Here is a 17,255-nt window from a genome sequence, read left to right as displayed (position 1 = left end):
TATCGCCCAAATTGGATTTGTGATGATGAGGGAGCACTTTGATTGTCACTTGCAGGTATTCATCTGTCATCATCGTTCAGTGTGGCAGTGGGATGGTTCGGCGTCTGGCACGTCTGTCCTCAGCCACCTCAATCACAAAAGTAAAAAGGACGAGAACAGAGCTGTGACTAATGTCAGGTTTCACTGATTGATTCTGACTGAGTGTCCTTATGTGAAAGGAGTTATCTGTGCATATATGTGTGTCTGTGTGTGTGTTTGCATGTGTGCTTGCAGAAAAGCATGCTCAGGGCACGTGGCACACTCTGAATGCTGTTGGTGTGAAAACAAATCAGCTGTTGGCAAAATGCAAAATATGTTGTCACTCCTTTGCCATCTGTCTTTGTTCTTACTCTGTTGGCCTGGGACTAACCCGATCACGCTGGATTTAGTTGGTTTTCCCCTGTCGCAGCAGGCTAGCTATGATCTGTGGTAACATCCCCACTTTTGAACTGATCTGAAGCTGTCAAGATGCTGTGATTGAAGCCGTCTGTAGACGCTTCCTGATCTGCTGTTTGACACATCACACACCATTGATGCGTGTCAGATCATGTCTTGCACCTAAGGAAATGTCGCAATACCAGTCAAGAATGTTAAAGCCTTCCAGAAGAATAAAGTGTCAAAGTGGAAGGAGGAATTCAAAACATTCAAAGACATTTAGCCCTCATCCTACTGACTGAGGTCCACGGAGACCCCAGAGGTATATGTTTTGCTGTATCTCTTAGATGTGTTTTTTATTATTTCAACTTTTTTAATGGTTTTGTCAACCAATTCATTTCGAATGATGCCACATCACTGTTTTCTAGTTATGTTTTAATTCCTGCTTTGCAAAAATACAAATGCTTTGGAGTCCCAGGGAGACCCCTGTCAAAAGCATCCAATTAAGCAAACTCAGATGCCGTCGGTGCATTTATCCTCTGGGTGGGCAACTTCCCAGGCTGAAAGCTATCAGAATTGTCTGATCTACTTGAGAGGGCATAAAAATCAGAGCCATTACAGACACATTGCAAGCCTTAATCCAAGCAACAATGACCCTCCTGGGAGTGAGAAAAGCTCCACCTGCTCATATGACTGTCCAATGCTTAGCTGAAAAATCTACTCCAAAAAGGTGTTACCTTTGCTCCTGAAACAGATATACAAGAACCTAGCAACTGTTTGGTCTCCCATATGCTGATGTGGATGAGAAAGGATGAAACGATGTGAGAATCTGTGTGCATTAACTGACTGCAATGTGTGTTTAACTAGTTGTTTTCAGTTTCCAGACCCTGTACAATCATAAGAGATCTCAGGTTGCACTGCCAAGCATAAGTTAGACTCTGTCTTGGTTGGTGTTCCTCTCTACCACAGCTGCCCTTTGTCATCAATTCTGTTCAAAATCTCTATGGGCAGAATTTCTAGCAGCAACGAAGGTGTGGAGGGTGTTAAGTTTGGTGCTCTCAGGATGTTGTCTGCTTTTTGCCGATAATGTACTTATGTTCACCTGAGGCATTTTGCAGCCAGATGTCATGTGAATTGGAGTAATTAGCACCTCCAATCTGAAGCCATGGTCCTAAGCCAGAAAAGGGCTCACTCTGGGCTCTGAAGCAAATCTGGAAACTGGAAAGTGATCCAAATGAGCTTCTCTGAATGGTAGGGTAAGCTCAGTCATTTGGGAGGAGCTCAGACTAGAGCTGCTACTCCTCGACAAAAGTAACCAATTAAGATTGTCTGGGCAACCGACCAGAATTTATCCTGGGCACCTCCTAGGTGAGGTTTTTTTTTTATCTCTGGTCTGGCTGGTTGTGTTTATTTCAATTATTTTTTATCTGGGTCAAAATGACCCTAACAGAAAATTCTCAAATGAAAAATTAATTCATTAAGTTGTCACGGTTCTGGGTCGACCCAGTGCATCTAGATTTCTGGACTTTATAGTGTTTGAAAAATTCTGTTGATTCTTGGATTCGTTTACCTTAAAGTGAATGTTTGTTTAGGTGATGTTTAGGTGAGCCCCCAGTTTTTAGTTATCTTTTTTCCTCCCTTTATGTCTAACCTTCTGTGAGTCAGTCTTGCTTTTATGTCTGTTCCCCTTTTTTATGTCCAGTCTGTCTCTGTCTCTCTCTGTCTGTCTCACTCTTTCAGCTCAGTCATGTCCCTGTCTGGTCTGTGTTCTCCCCAGCCTGTCGTGTCTCCGTGTCTGTTTATCCCCATTACCAGTGTCTACTTCACTTGTCTTAGTCTGGGTCTTGCCCCTGTGTGTAGTCAGTTGTCTGGTTGCAGCGTTTGTGAACAGCAGTTTTCAGATCTTGCCACAGATTCTGGATTGGATTTAGATCTGGACTTTGACTGGGCCATTCTAACACATGGATATGTTTTGTTTTAAACCATTCCATTGTGCCCTGGCTTTATGTTTAGGGTCGTTGTCCTGCTGGAAGGTGAACCTCCGCCCCAGTCTCAAGTCTTTTGCAGACTCCAAGAGGCTTTCTGCCAAGATTGCCCTGTATTTGGCTCCATCCATCTTCCCATCAACTCTGACTAGCTTCCCTGTCCCTGCTGAAGAGAAGCACCCCCATAGCATGATGCTGCCACCACCATATTTGACAGTGGGGATGGTGTGTTCAGAGTGATGTGCAGTCTTAGTTTTCCACCACACATAGCGTTTTGGATTTTGGCGAAAAAGTTCCATTTTGGTCTCAACTGACCAGAGCACCTTCTTCCACATGTTTGCTGTGTCCCCCACATGGCTTGTGGCAAACTGCAAACGGGACTTCTTATGGTTTTCTGTTAACAATGTCTTTCTTCTTGCCACTCTTCCATAAAGGCCAACTTTGTGCAGTGCATGACTAATAGTTGTCCTATGGACAGATTCCCCCACCTGAGCTGTAGATCTCTGCAGCTCGTCCAGAGTCACCATGGGCCTCTTGGCTGCATTTCTGATCAGTGCTCTCCTTGTTCGACCTGTGAGTTTAGGTGGATGGCCTTGTCTTGGTAGGTTTACAGTTGTGCCATACTCCTTCCATTTCTGAATGATCACTTGAAAAGTGCTCTGTGGGATGTTCAATGCTTGGGAAATCTTTTTGTAGCTTAAGCCTGCTTTAAATTTCTCAATAATTTTATTCCTGACCTGTCTGGTGTGTTCTTTGGACTTCATGGTGATGTTGCTCCCAATATTCTCTTAGACAACCTCTGAGGATCTGTACTGACATTAGATTACACACAGGTGCACTCTATTTAGTCATTAGCACTCATCAGGCAATGTCTATGGGCAACTGACTGCACTCAGACCAAAGGGGGCTGAATAATTACGCACACCCCACTTTGCAGTTATTTATTTGTAAAAAATGTTTGGAATCATGTATGATTTTTGTTCCACTTCTCACGTGTACCCGCAGGGGACATAGGAGAAAAAAAAATTAAGACGGACTTTTGCGAGATCTCGCAAAACTAACTTGGGATCTCGCAAAACTTTTGTGAGATCCCGAGTTATGCGTCAAACAGATCGTGAAACAAGTAGGTTAGATTATTGCATCACTCTATTTGCAAGACTCCCTAAATCATCAGTAAAAAGTGGAAATTCAACCACATTACCCCAGTATTTAAATTACTTCACTGACTCCCACTACAATGCAGAATTACCTTTAAAATGATTTTAATAGTTATGGTTTGCCCCCCCCAGTACATCTCTGACTTGCTCACTGTCAGACCTCTCAGGTCATCAGATCTTTTAACTGGTCCCAGAATCAGATCTAAGTGTATTGAAGGCACTTTCAGTTATTGTGGTCTTGTTCTTTGGAACAAGCTGCCTGCTGACCATAGATCAATTACATCTGTGTGTACATTTAAAAACAGACTAAAAATCGTTCTGGTCACACACTTACACTCAGTAGTTGTTTTTTGTTTTACTGTATACCCTCACTGTTTTTAATGTCTTCATTTTCTGTTTAAGCTTTTTGAGTTTTCATGTAATGAAATGTGCTATATAAATAAAATTGTCATTGTCAATAATTACATAACTAATAATTCTTTAAGTACAAGTGGGTTTTGCTAGGATTATTTTGCTACTATGATTGCATCTTACAGTAAATAATGCTTGGGGTCCCCAGGATCCCCTGTCATTAGTCCATTTATATATAGTCCATATAAATGTAGTGGTATGATGAGCATTAGAGTGAATTTCTGCAAGGACATTATTGAATGACAGATTGATTAAACCAATAACACAAAACATGAGTATGTATAAGTGCTACAAGCCTTTACAGATGACAGTGGAAAGAGAAGGAAAGAGACTTGACTAAGACTTCCAAGCTTCGTTTAAGGTAAAAAAAAAAATAAAAAAAAATTACAGAACTTAAAATTCTACAGGGTCAATGCCATAATCCTGTCTGATAGCAGACTAGTCTTCCAGCTGCATAATTTTCTCAAGTACGGCTGCAGCAATCAGGAAATACAAAATGTGAATAATTTTAATGATGTGAAATTTCTAAGACTATACAACATTTTTTTAAGATAGGAGCAACTATTTTCAACAAAAAGTGGAGTAATGAGAGAAGTTATACTTCTTATGAGAGTTTCATAAACCAAGATGATCTTTTCTTTGTCATGTGCTCATTCGTTCACATTAGCACATTTATATCAGCTCAGTGTGAGAGTCTTAACTGTAGGGCCATTTTACTTACCTTCACTGTTTGGAGGTTAGAGTGCTGTATAGCAACTAAACCCTAGCTGGCATTACCATAGCTGCAAACTCATCACCTTTCAGAGGTATGCATTTTTTAAAAAAAAATGTTACCCACGTAAACTGTGGATGAAAATTTCATTCAAGGGTGAAAATCTGGTGCTTTGCACCACGGTCTAATTAAGGGATTAACTAATGGCCTATTCATTATACTTTGTGAATGTATAATCATGTTTTTACTGCTCAAAAAAACAATAAACAAATAGGATTTAGTCTCTCTATTTTTTGGACTTGGTCTGTTTTCCTTTAGCCGGCAAAATAACATTTCAAACATGCTTAGTGCAATTTGAAACACATCAATTCGTCAACTGTAACTCCTCCTCCTCATGGCAGATGGCAAATAATCTTGTTTGCAATGTGGGTGAAATAGGCTCTGGGTATGTGCTTAAGACACGTCACGTTTTGTTACCTTTCCTGATGTGCTAGTAAAACACTCACATTATGCTTCTGAATGAAGTGACGGAAGGTCACAAGGATCTATTGTGATAAAAAGCATTGGATTAATTTTTAGAAGTTATTTCTAGCTGATGTTAAAATTCAGGAGTGATTCTCTGCCAAGGCTAAAGACTAAAGGTTGAGGTGAAAAGTATTTTCTAGGAGCATTTTCATTGCTAGGAAAGGTTTGCCAGCAGAATACTAATGTAGGTGGTATTTTCAGGTAGCAAGTTTTATCCACCTTCTCTCCAACATGACTAAATGCTGTGGCCTTGGACATGGACTTACTTTTGGTGGAGGGGGTTGCTCATTCCTAAGGAACAAGACACTCTCTTTTTGCCTTTGTTGTTACAAGTTGGTGATATAAGACTTGTTAATGGCTAAATTCAAAATTAGGTGGTTTTTAAAGGGTCAGTGATGCTGCAGATTGAGAAAACAAAAAAGTAACATGTCTTCCAAATACTTATCTTCTGTGTATAAGAGCTAATAGAGTTATGCACTGATGGACCACAAAAATAAAACCATGGTGGTAAAATGAACATCGTCTGCTTGGAAATCTTGGGTCATGGCATTCATGTGGATGTTGCTTTAAAATACACCACACACCTAAACACTGATGAAGACCAATCACACCCTAGAGCTGCAACAGCACTGCCCGATAGCTGGATAATGTGCATGCCACACTGCAAAATCTGCTCAGGAAGAGGGAAACATGAAGAAGACCCCAAGGCAACTTCCCATACATCATGCACCCACTGAATGCTGAGAAATGTCCGGGACACAGCTCCAAAAGATTCCAAGTATCATCTACCAATTTACTGGTGCCGTGATGTAGTTTTTGTATTTATTTAGCACCAAGTGTGAATGTGGGCATCTTCATGTGTAAACCACTGTATGTAACAAAGGTCTTAGAAGAGATGCAAAACATAAAGAATGACATTGCATGTTTGTTTTTTCCATTTGTGTTTTTTCATATTTCTTTTCATACGTTGTGCTGTGTCAAAGAAAACAAAATCCTGCAATTTTTCTTTTTCTGTTTTTTGTTTTCAACTAGAAAAATGGAGGAAAAAAAAGAAAAGAAAAATGGCTCTGTCACACAAGTGTTTGTATTGCATGAGGCTTCCTGTTGATCCAGAATCCCGGTCTGTGATTGACTTTTTGCTGGAGCATGGAAAACACACAGCAGAGATGTGGCGCTAACAAACAGAAGCCCAGGGGACATGCTAAAGTCTGGCATCTGCTCGGCAGGCTGGGAATTCATAAACCAAATCCAGAATGCATTTTAAAGCCAGCTGCCGCTGATGTTGGCAGCATGGCAGAAGGTTGGTCAGGAGGTAGTCAGTCACGAGGCTCACTATGCTCTGTTCAGCTCTGTCTTCCTTTACTCAAGCCTCTCTCAGGAGCACGGAGAGCTTGATTTCCCTCATGTTCACTGATGAGATTTCAATGATTAAAACCCTATAGGTTGCTGAAGGATAATCAAATCAAACGAGATTTTTAGAAAAGAATGATTGGTGAACGTTTGAATGGGAGCGATTACAGTACGGCACACTATGTCTGACTCTATTAAAAGAACAAGAAGAGCATCCATCAAGTTGCTACAGAGTGTTTAAAACACTGCTGTATTGTTTCTCTGTGGTAATGAATGTGCAATCACTCGTATCTGAAAGTGCACATGTTGCGGTCCCTGCTGCCTCAGAGAGCGCAGGCAACAACCACACACAAGATGCTCATTGTGAATGTGGGCCACGGCCTACAGTGCAATCTGCACTCTCCTAACAGAGTGGAAAATATTCATCTTTGTGTTTAAAGGTATAAATACATAGCTTAAGTGTTGGTGGACATTTGCAAAAAGACTGAAATTTCAATTTGAGAGTCCTGGAAATTAAGTCAGCAAATACAACGCAACATGAAAATCACCTGTCACAGTGACACGAGGCGAGATTAAAAAAAATAATTAAGCCATTTGCAGAGCTTAACATTGTTTGTTTTGTTGTTGTCTACATAGACAGAAATTTACATTTAACAGTTACTGTTACATTTGCACTCAGCAACCTTCATGTTCTATAGCTTGAATGCAACCAGCTGGCAGCCAGTTGACTCGAGTCCCTTGGAGTTGTGTTCATAGACAAAGACTCATTCAGACTGACAGCAACATGTCAGAAATCTGTCTGGATTTGTCAATTAGACAGCAATTATTTGCAAACATTGCACAATCTCTCTGAGAGTGATTGCAGTTTGTCAAAGTCAAACTGCAACTGTTTGCAGAAGGGTTGCTTCCTAACAGGCTACCTGTGCAATTACCTTGTGGTCAAAAGCAGTCGTGGACTGTGCAATACTCTCAAGCTGTGCAACCATTTAGTCACCACAAGTTGCAATTAGTTGCAGAATTTTGGAAAAAAAAAATATAATCACCAGAAGCCACCCATATGCAATTTTTTTTCAAGATGTATAGAGGAGGGCGCTGTCTTATTTTTACCCATGTGACTGAATGATTACCTTCCTCTGAATTATGTGTTAGCTTGATCAAGATATCTTGCTGTTGATGTACAGTGCTAGATGGTTTTTCAATAGAGTTGTTTTACTGCAAGTTTTCTCTTATCCAGTCTCTTTCAACCAAAATAACGATGGTGGACATGTTCACCTTGAGGTTTCAAAACGTGAGTTTAGAAGCCAACAGGTGACATCACAGCAGCTACATTCATCTTTTATACTATTCAGTTATGGAACTGAGTTTGTGAAATTTCCTTTTTAAAAGCTGGGAATACAACACAATAAAATCCTACCATAGGTGTAAAACATGACAAATAATGTCTTCTTTTGTTGATCATGGCCAGAAAAGTGCTAATAGTTCAAAGTCAAACTCTGTACTGTACCACAATAGAGGGTGCAAGGTATGACTAGAGCATTTAGCTGAAAAAACAGTTTATGTAGGTCCAGCAGATAGAAATCAGCCAAGTCTGTTATGTACGGATTTGTTTTTATTGATTTGGAAGTGAAAGTAGAAAACCCAAGTGACAACTGCTGACGAACATCAGGACAGAGAACTAGCAGGAGGTTTGCGCTCAAAGATTATGCTTCACTAAACACACCAGTGGAAACAGCATATACTACAAGACCTGAAAAAAAGTTTTGTATGTCTGTGTGTGTGTGTGTGTCTTTGTTGGGGTGAGGGGGGCTCTTTCTCAGAGTAAGATTGATTGCATGGAAGTCTATTTATTTCATCAAGGCAAGTGTCAGACCAAATAACATCAGTGATCCTTTAAATCTGCACTAACCTGAAAATTTCTGGCCACCTATGGGAAGGGCGTAACATTTGACTGATGTCATAACGCCTTTCAAAGTTGACACTACTAAAAGTTTTTTGTGCACTCCAAAATAAGGTGGCAATTTTCACTTTTTAAAGTCTCTACAAGCACATAAAGGTAATGTGACTGTTAGACGACTAAATCCATCACTTGCTAACTTGGAGTGCTTGCCTTTAGATTACTACTAAAAGTAGCTGCCTGCCTGTTGAGAGTGAACAGAAACAGTAAAGTTGTGGATCATGTACCCAAATTTAAAAAAAAAGGCAAAAACATGTAAAGGGAAATGCTACTAAGAAACAAACCTGCATGAATGTACTGGGTTTACATATAGAAATGAGCAATATGTGTAATAAACCCTTCATTGGTGGAGTTGTAAGTATGTCTTGTAAATATATTTCCGTGAGATGCTGGCATTGCAGCTACGACCCATTTCAAATGTTCCATATATAAACATTTTACCTGACACATTCTTTTTGTACATTAAAAAATAAAATAACCTCCAATAAATGAGAGCTCAAATAAAACAGGGAACTACCTCAAAGCATAGGGGAGTGCAGCCATACATCCAAAGGTTCCACTTTAGCAGCTGTTTTTAAATACACCAGTCCAGCACTAAATTAGTTTTGCCCTGGATATTAGCAGTTTATAATGTCAGGCTTAGTGCAAGGAAGCTAAACCCTAGTCAGGCCTTTATTAGAGGCCTCTTGCAGATAAATTAGACCCTGGAAGATGGAAAGCACAATCATAGCTCAACCATAAACAAAAAGGGCGCACCTGAAAGGCATGTGGCGTGTCGTCCACACAGTACACCCGCAAGGTGTAGCTCATGGAGCCAACCTCCATGGTTCCGAACACAGCCAGCTTCAGCCTCTTGATGGCAGCCTGCGTCAGGGGCTCACCCACGAGGGCGTAAGAACCTGGCTGGTCCAGCAGCAAGTGGCAGCTTGTCGAGTCCATCAGGCAATGACATGAGGTGGATTCCTCCTCCACTGACATCACTTCCTGTCACCGAAAAAGAGGTGAAACACATTAAGACATTATCTTTAATCAATTCACGTCTAGATGTTAACAAATGTAATTCAGTCAGGAGAAGCTTTAGCCCATCAGCATTAATTTATATTTGGCAGCATGCCACCGTCCAGCGTTTATTCTATGGAATAAAGGTGATGAGAGGATAGTTTTTTACACTTCCAGTAGAAACACAACGACTAATGACTGATTAAATTAGATGTGAAACTTAAGGACGAAATGGTGTGGTGGTAGATTCGAAAGAGGCTTGCAGACTAAAGCAGCTTAAAATCTTCATCTGTTTGCCTGTTGGATGTGTAGAGGAGTGTTAGGTGAGCCATCGGTTGATGTTGCTCATGAGCTTGACTTTTGTGCTCGACTTTGCCTAATTCATGTAACCCTGACCTCAAAGCATTAGATCATGGGTGTCTAACTCCAGGCCTCGAGAGTCTGTGTCCTGCAGGTTTTAGATGTCCTTGATCCATCACAGCTGATTTAAATGGCTAAATCACCGCTGCAACATTTCTTGAAGTTCTCCAGAGGCCTAATAAACTAATCATTTGATTCAGGTGTGTTGACCCACCTTTACTCATATGATTGGAGCAGAATTGGCTGAAATGATTGGCCTCCTAGGCCTCGACCTTGGGCACTAACAATGAAGGTCAAGGTCAAATTATTAGCCAACCTAGGTACTCATGTCACCCAAGCCTAGCCTAGTTTTCAAGTTTGAAGACCATCCATAAACAATTGGGGGTAATGTAGGTACGTTTTTACTGTTTTTCATATTTGGTGTGACCTTGATTTTGACATTGACCTGATTTTCACCAAACACTGGTATTTACCATCACACAAAATTTGAAAATGATATGTTGTTCACTGTGGACACTACACTGCTAATAAACAGACAGACAGATACTCCCTCCTTTCAGAGGGATAATAGGAATAATAGTATAGTCTTTAACAGATTTTCGTTGTTACTCATCTGATAAATCTTAATGTCTTTAATGTCTTAATCTTAATGTCTAATGTCGCTCCTGAGAGTGAGATATAACACAAGAAACAATAGTGACCATGTAGGAAAAAGCCAGTTAATCGCAAACTGTCAGTCAGTTTTTATTATGCTGTTTTAAAATGTTTTAGGAAATACTACATTTCTGAACAGAACTGCACTCATCAATAACTGAGAGCAAAATCTGTGATACCACTGTGATCCATAGTCAAAATTATTACAAGCCTTTGACACATTGCTTCTTACACACAGATCTTCTTAAACTACCATACATAAACTCTAAGAGGAAGCATATACTTGAAAAAACAAGTTGGATTTAGGGCATCTCTTTAGGCCTAACCTGTAAACTCATTTAGCTAAAAATCTAATGTAAATATTTCATAATTTCTGTGTTGAGCTGCTCCACCACAGAGGTCCCTGCACTGGGAGAAAGGCTGTACCTCTTATTAAAACACAAAAACCAAATCAAAGCTCTGAAAGTGCTGTACACATTATAGGACAGTAAACAATAAAAAAGCAGGCAGAAAACAGGATAAAAGCCAGAAAAATAAACATAAAAAAACAAAAACAAAAGAAGGAATTATCTAAAAAATTGAAAACATGCATATGAGATTACCTAAGTTCACAATTCATGTTTTACACACTGAGCTATTTTCTGTTGATTAGAAGTGTAACAATAAATTTGGTTCAAAATGACCATGTAGCCAATGTCGTCATCACAAGATGACATGACTCAAGAATACTTGCGCAGGTCCTATGGTTGTAAACCAAGGTAAATTTTGCACGGCTTTAAAAATAAATAAACACACCTTAAACTCAATTCTATATGGATATAGGAGGGAACCCTGAGGTTATATTTCTCTTTTAAAAACATCCACTGTCACCTTTTCATGTTGCCTGTTGCCACAATCTTTTCATAAAGTCTCATAAATAGGTTCATATTCATCATTTTGACACATTTTCAAACTCATTACTGTGCAGTTTGTCCTCTATGCACAGTATAACCCTAAAGTGTTATCATGCACATACTTCCATTTGCAATTTGTATTACAAGTCATTACATACAACACAATTTGCAGTTTCTATACTATTATGGCCTTTTTCCCCCCGGGAAGTGTTTATTGCATATTTCAAGTCAATTTAGTTAACAGACACAAAAAAAAGAAGAAACAAGAATATAAACAGCTCGCAGACTGCAGGGCTCCAATTTTCACTTATTTATTGCTCCCAGAAAGTTACAGCTTTCTGGGAGCAATAAATAATTATTTGCTCATTTCTTCACACAGCACCTGTTTTGGTTTGGTTGTCACGTGATTCAATCACCTGATTAAAAGTTACAAAACTTTAGAACAGCTTCCAATAAAGGATTAGGGTTAGGCAGAATTTATCTTACACGCTTTTCGAGGCTGTTCCACTGCGATACTTATTGCAGCAGAGTGAGTCGCTGAGGTAAATATTCATGTCGAGAGCTGCCGAGAGACATCGCGGTAAGAAAACTCTGCAAATGAACTTCTGTATACAGTAGAATGTATTATGGATTCTAGTCCACTGCTGTTGAATAATGATGTACGTAGGTAACATAATGCAGGTTTAAATCACAAAGCAAAAACCCACACAGGTTGTAACCAGTCTCGGGAGAGTGTACAAAACTATTTCTGACATAACAGATGATGTTAGTACATAGCGGGACGCAAAATAGTCATCATAAACAATGCTGAGTGTTTTATTTATGAGGCAGCAACAGCAACTGGAAAGCAGTTCTATTTTCTCCAAACCTCACTCAAAGGGAAAATACTTGAAGACAAACTGTGAATGGTATATGATTAGCAAAGATTTGTGTAAACCTACTCCCCAGACAAAAAGAATCAGAATAATCCAGGCAGGAGAAGGCCAAGAGCCTCAAAATTCACCTTCAGATATCGTCTTTTGATTATTTATCCAGACCATCTCACAATTATTGTCACGCAGTAAGCTGCAGCAGACAGAATCCATAAAATCCGTGTGATTAGACAGTTTAATGAGGAGCTGTGAGACCAAACAGTGTACCAAAACACAGCCTGAGGAGCACAACTTATTCCTCCTCAAATAATCAAGTTAACTGCAAACATGCCAATTAGAAGCCATGTTACCAGCAAACATGTCTTACAAAACAGCAAACCTCCACGCGTTTATTTAAACACCAGCATTAACCTTAACTACATCAGTGTACAACCTATTGGTCAATATACATGCTTTGACCTACTGTGTATGATGGTCTTGGAGCAATTTGGAAATAAACTTCAGTCTCTTTTTCACCGTGGAAACAGGAGTGTGTCTCAACACAAAGTAGTTTCACAACAGCACAGCAGCTGCTCTGTGGAGCTGCTTAATGAGAGTTCTTCTGAAATGGGCCCGATGCTGAGCATAAAACATTTGCAATGTATCCATTAATCTACTATAAAGATCAGAGGATCTCTTTGATACACAAGTTAAAGTCATGAATCTCTGGTGAGTTCAAAATGGAGATTAGAAGAAATGACATCCCCAGGAAGTGTAAGCCATGGTGAATTTAGAAAGACATTTTTTTAGGGTAGAGTTATTATTATTATTATTTAGCTAAAATTAAATGAAAAAAGAAAGGAAAATCAAGATAAACTAATTAATGGACCTTCCATTTAGTAATGATGCTGAAACCTGACTAAATGTTTTTTTCTGCTTAAAATTTCTCATTTAGTGGTTAGAGCTTTAATCTAACCACGTGCAAAAGTAAAACGTGAGTGAAAATGAAACAAAGCAGCAAGGAATGAGGAGACAAAAATCAAACACAGGAACTAACTTATGTAAATGAAATTAAAGCGTAAAAGTGGCGAAAAAAGACAAAGACAGGAAGTACTGCACACAAAGGAAGTAAAAACAAAATGTGAAAAAGAAATGAAAACATAAAACAACAAAACAACAAAGAAAGAGACCAGACACTAAACATAAACATAGATATCACAGATATGGGGAAAATGTGATGAATTCGTTTACCCTGAGCCAAGATGAACCAAAGAAAAACTTTGGTCTACAAGATCTATCGTTAGAAAGTCTTAACAAGGTTTCTGTAGTTGTTAGAACATTCGCTCTGTACTCGTTTCTTCAACTCTCCTTCATCCTGCTGAGGAGGCTCTCCACTGTTTTGGAGCGTCTATTATACAGTATCCTGAGTTGATATGCAGAACGTTTTGTAAGTGAACAAAAATCTGAAATCTCAGTTTATCTTGAGGATTTGATCTTAAGGACCTTCTCTTTTCTTGTTAAAAGATAAATGGGAATTGAGGCTCAAGCTGGATGAATGCTGGTAGAGAGACACTCTGCTCAGGGTCCGTTTCACCAGAGAGATGGTGCTCATCCAATCCCAAAATGTGCTTCATAAAATTCTCCAATAGGATTCTCAACTTGGTAGTTGTCCCACCTCTACCACCCAAAGCCAATCAACAACCAAAATGGAAAATGCATAAGTAAGTCTGTTACATGACTGTTCTGCACAGGTGAGGTCAATGACAGTTTCAAATGTTTGAGCTTCATTGGTTTGAGGGAGGTTTTTAAATGTTTTGGTGCAAATTTACCAAACTTTTAGAGTGTTATCCATTGTATCACTGGCTCCTATGGACAATGTGAATTGAAATTAAAGTTGTGGATCTTTTCAGATTGCTTAAGAACTCCTTTAGGAGCTTGAAAGAATAACTGCCTGGCTGCCAAGTGGCAGGAATTGGTTCTAAAAGGACTTTGTGTCCATTTGTGTCCATACAGTGAGTTAGTTTTAAACTCTTTACACACCAAATTTGTGTGAATATTTTCCACTTTTCCACAATTCTTAATGAAGTGGTTAACAGTTTCACAGGACAAATTTGAAGCATTTATTTTTTTGAATCAAGCTTTATTTTTCACGTGTATATAAACAGATCTGACCAATCAGATGACTGCATTTGATAGCAACTGCTCTTGTAACTCGAAACATACAGCGGTACTGAATATAGAATGATATGGAAATACTGCACTGACATCCTGAATTATGTACTAAAGCCATTGTGATAATTCAGCTCCTGGCTTAAACCATGAACTTCTCCCTGCTCCTGCCTTCTGATGACAGTTGGATGAACCTTAGAATTTCTTCCTTTTCCCATTTAGAAACATCTGGATCAGCTAATCATCGCTTGATGTCAACTTTTTTCAGGATGAGGATGAATTTCTCACTAAACACTGGAAGTCCCAGGCTTTTCTAACCCCAAGTCAGCCAAGTGGAAGCTAAACTGGCTAGTCTTTTAGCATCAATTCATATGTAAATTAGGTTGTTACTTGAGAAGTGGGGGAGTGGGGGTGTGTGAATGATTGCTGATTTCTAACTGCCAACTGCCTCTTTGTTAGTGTGTGGGGGTGGGGAGCTGCTAACAGCTGTGAACTTCCTTTTGTGTTGAGGTCAATGAAATTGTCATCTTGCAGGGTTTACTAGGCTGCTGGTCAGCAAACCTGGGAAACCCAAAGTATAACCCTAACCCTGCAGTATATTGCAAGTAAACCTGACAAGTTTGGGATCAAGTTTTGGGTGGCTTGCGACCTAAAATCCAAGTACATTTGCAATGTCTTCCCATATCTTGGCAAGGGAAGTACATTTGCAAGAGAGTTGGCTAACTCTCATATGGCTGGGAAGAAGGCAAGAAAAGAACAGTTGCTTTGGACACAACCCTCCACACCTAGCCCTGGAAAAAGAGTCATGTGTCAGGTCAAACACAAATGCAAGAACAATCATGCCACTGTGCAATGTGTTCACTGCTACAGATACACATGTGGTAAATGCAGACTACAGATACCATGGCAGTGCCAGGATAGTGAGTGATTGCTGAAAATGTTGAAATGTACTCACTCACTTTTTATTATTATTTGTAAATATGTGTACAAATGGTTGTTTTTCGTTTGTTGTTTTTTTTGTACTGTTTTTATCAATAAATCTCAGCAACAAAGGAAATACACCCATGTGTGTTGATTTCTCCCTAAGATGGCAAACAGAAACACAAGTTTCCTTGTGGGTTAGGGTTAGGCTAACCCTAACCCACAAGGAAACTTGTGTTTCTGTTTGCCATCTTAGGGATTAGGCTAACCCTAACCCCTAACCCTAACGGCTCAGCACCACCTTATTTACATAACAAAAGCAACAGTTCACAGTTCAGTTCAGGATATTAGCTAAAAGCCTACCAGCCATTTGGCTGGTAGGCTGTAAAACGCTTTGCATCCAAACAGTTCAGTGCCAGGTCTGTATTCAGATTAAAAATAGTCTCCAGTTGAAGATGATTCCTACATCAGTTGCTCGTTCTCTACCCAAAAAAACAGACACCGATTTTTCTCTTGACCAAAGCTTAAATCTTTTTCGATATCTTCCTTTGACATATTCTCTGAAGTTTTTGGCATTTCCCTAATCCCGTGCTCTTTCCATGCAATCTTTGGAGTTTCTCCTGTTGAAGGTATGTTTACCAAATATCAGGCTGGCTTCGTGGTATTCGGTACCCTTATAGAAGAACGCTGCATGTCGTCCTAAGCCCTGGCACAACTTCCTGCTTAAAAGACTTAATATATTTTACCCTCGTAGGACTTAAGAATATGACCCTGAGGACATGGGTGTAGTCTGCAAGAGTGAATCTAATATGCTTTGGGTTAATTTGGCATTACATGTTGATTTTGGACTGAAATGAACAAGAACACCATCCATGTCCTTCATATGGAACACCAGAATGTGCACATGCAAACCATATTCCAAATCCGTGAGTAATAAATTCTCTTGGCCAGGTCAGAGTCCAGGCTCAGATATTCTGAGGCACTGTGCTCCTCAAACAGATTTAAATGTTACTACTTCAGCTACATTCCTGTCAGGTGCCTGGGACTCCTGTGATTATGTTTATGCATTTTGCACTTATGCTTCCTGCATGCTCATAAGCAAAACTTAACACAGTGCAATATGGCATTGAATAACATTATAGCGTGGCTGGGAGTGTTGAGGATTCTTCTGTGAGTAGTGTGCATTTTAATGACAGCCGAAATGAGGGTATTTTAATGGCACCGGGTATTTGCAGGTATTATGCTTGTTCAAACTCCTCTCTCTCTCTCTTTAGGTTAGGCCTCAGTGGTGGATCATTATTTCCAACCAAGAAGCTCTAAGGATCTCTGCGCCCTTTTAATATTAGAGTGAAATCTCAAAGCGACACGAATCATGTATTCATTCGTTTCCCCTCTATTCTTCCCCTCTGTCTCATTCAAAACACTTGCACATCTTGAGAAATTGCCCTCTTACACTGAAAAGATTTTTTTCTTGCACAATTGCAAACTTAAAAAAGGCAAGGTTAGGTAAACATGAACTTGAACTGAAAGGCAAGGGAGTTTTAAACCCCCCACACATACTAAACTGTGAGCAAACAAAAAGAGCCCTTCAGAACGGCATTAATCTCTGACTGAGTGACCCAGGAGAGCTGACATGGTTTCTAATCTGCAGCAGCATCTGGTGGCATCTCAGAAAGAGATTATAAAGGTGGACATGGGCAAGGATATAACAAATGAGGGAAGTGAGATCAAACTAACACTTGTTTTCTGTAATTTGGCATTGACTTGTGTACAATTTCTGTTGGTGTGATAACTGCAGAGAAGGACCCTGTATTAGTGAGTGAGGCAGCTACCTTTGCACCTTTGAGGATCACTCGGGTGACTTAAAGTAGATAAGAGTGACCTGCACTTTATAGCCATT

The 17,255-nt window shown here is 39.6% G+C and overlaps 1 protein-coding gene across 4 annotated transcripts in view; it reads right to left on the bottom strand.

Moving 5' to 3' along the window:
• unc5db (unc-5 netrin receptor Db) overlaps window positions 1–17,255 on the bottom strand; it is a 284,478-nt gene that overhangs the window by 22,926 nt on the left and 244,297 nt on the right. For all 4 annotated transcript variants that reach the window (XR_014877264.1, XM_085180735.1, XM_085180733.1 and 1 more), the window contains one exon: window positions 9,265–9,492. Coding sequence is in view for 3 of the 4 variants with exons in the window: in XM_085180735.1 (XP_085036861.1) it covers window positions 9,265–9,492 (228 nt within the window). In the remaining variant the exon portion in view is untranslated. The remainder of the gene's footprint in view (window positions 1–9,264; window positions 9,493–17,255) is intronic.

This window comes from Neolamprologus multifasciatus, chromosome 12, assembly GCF_963576455.1.
Source record: "Neolamprologus multifasciatus chromosome 12, fNeoMul1.2, whole genome shotgun sequence".
Taxonomy (NCBI): Eukaryota; Metazoa; Chordata; class Actinopteri; order Cichliformes; family Cichlidae; genus Neolamprologus; species Neolamprologus multifasciatus.
The sequence above is the reverse complement of the archived record's forward strand: the minus strand, read 5'-3'. Positions and strand labels throughout refer to the sequence as shown.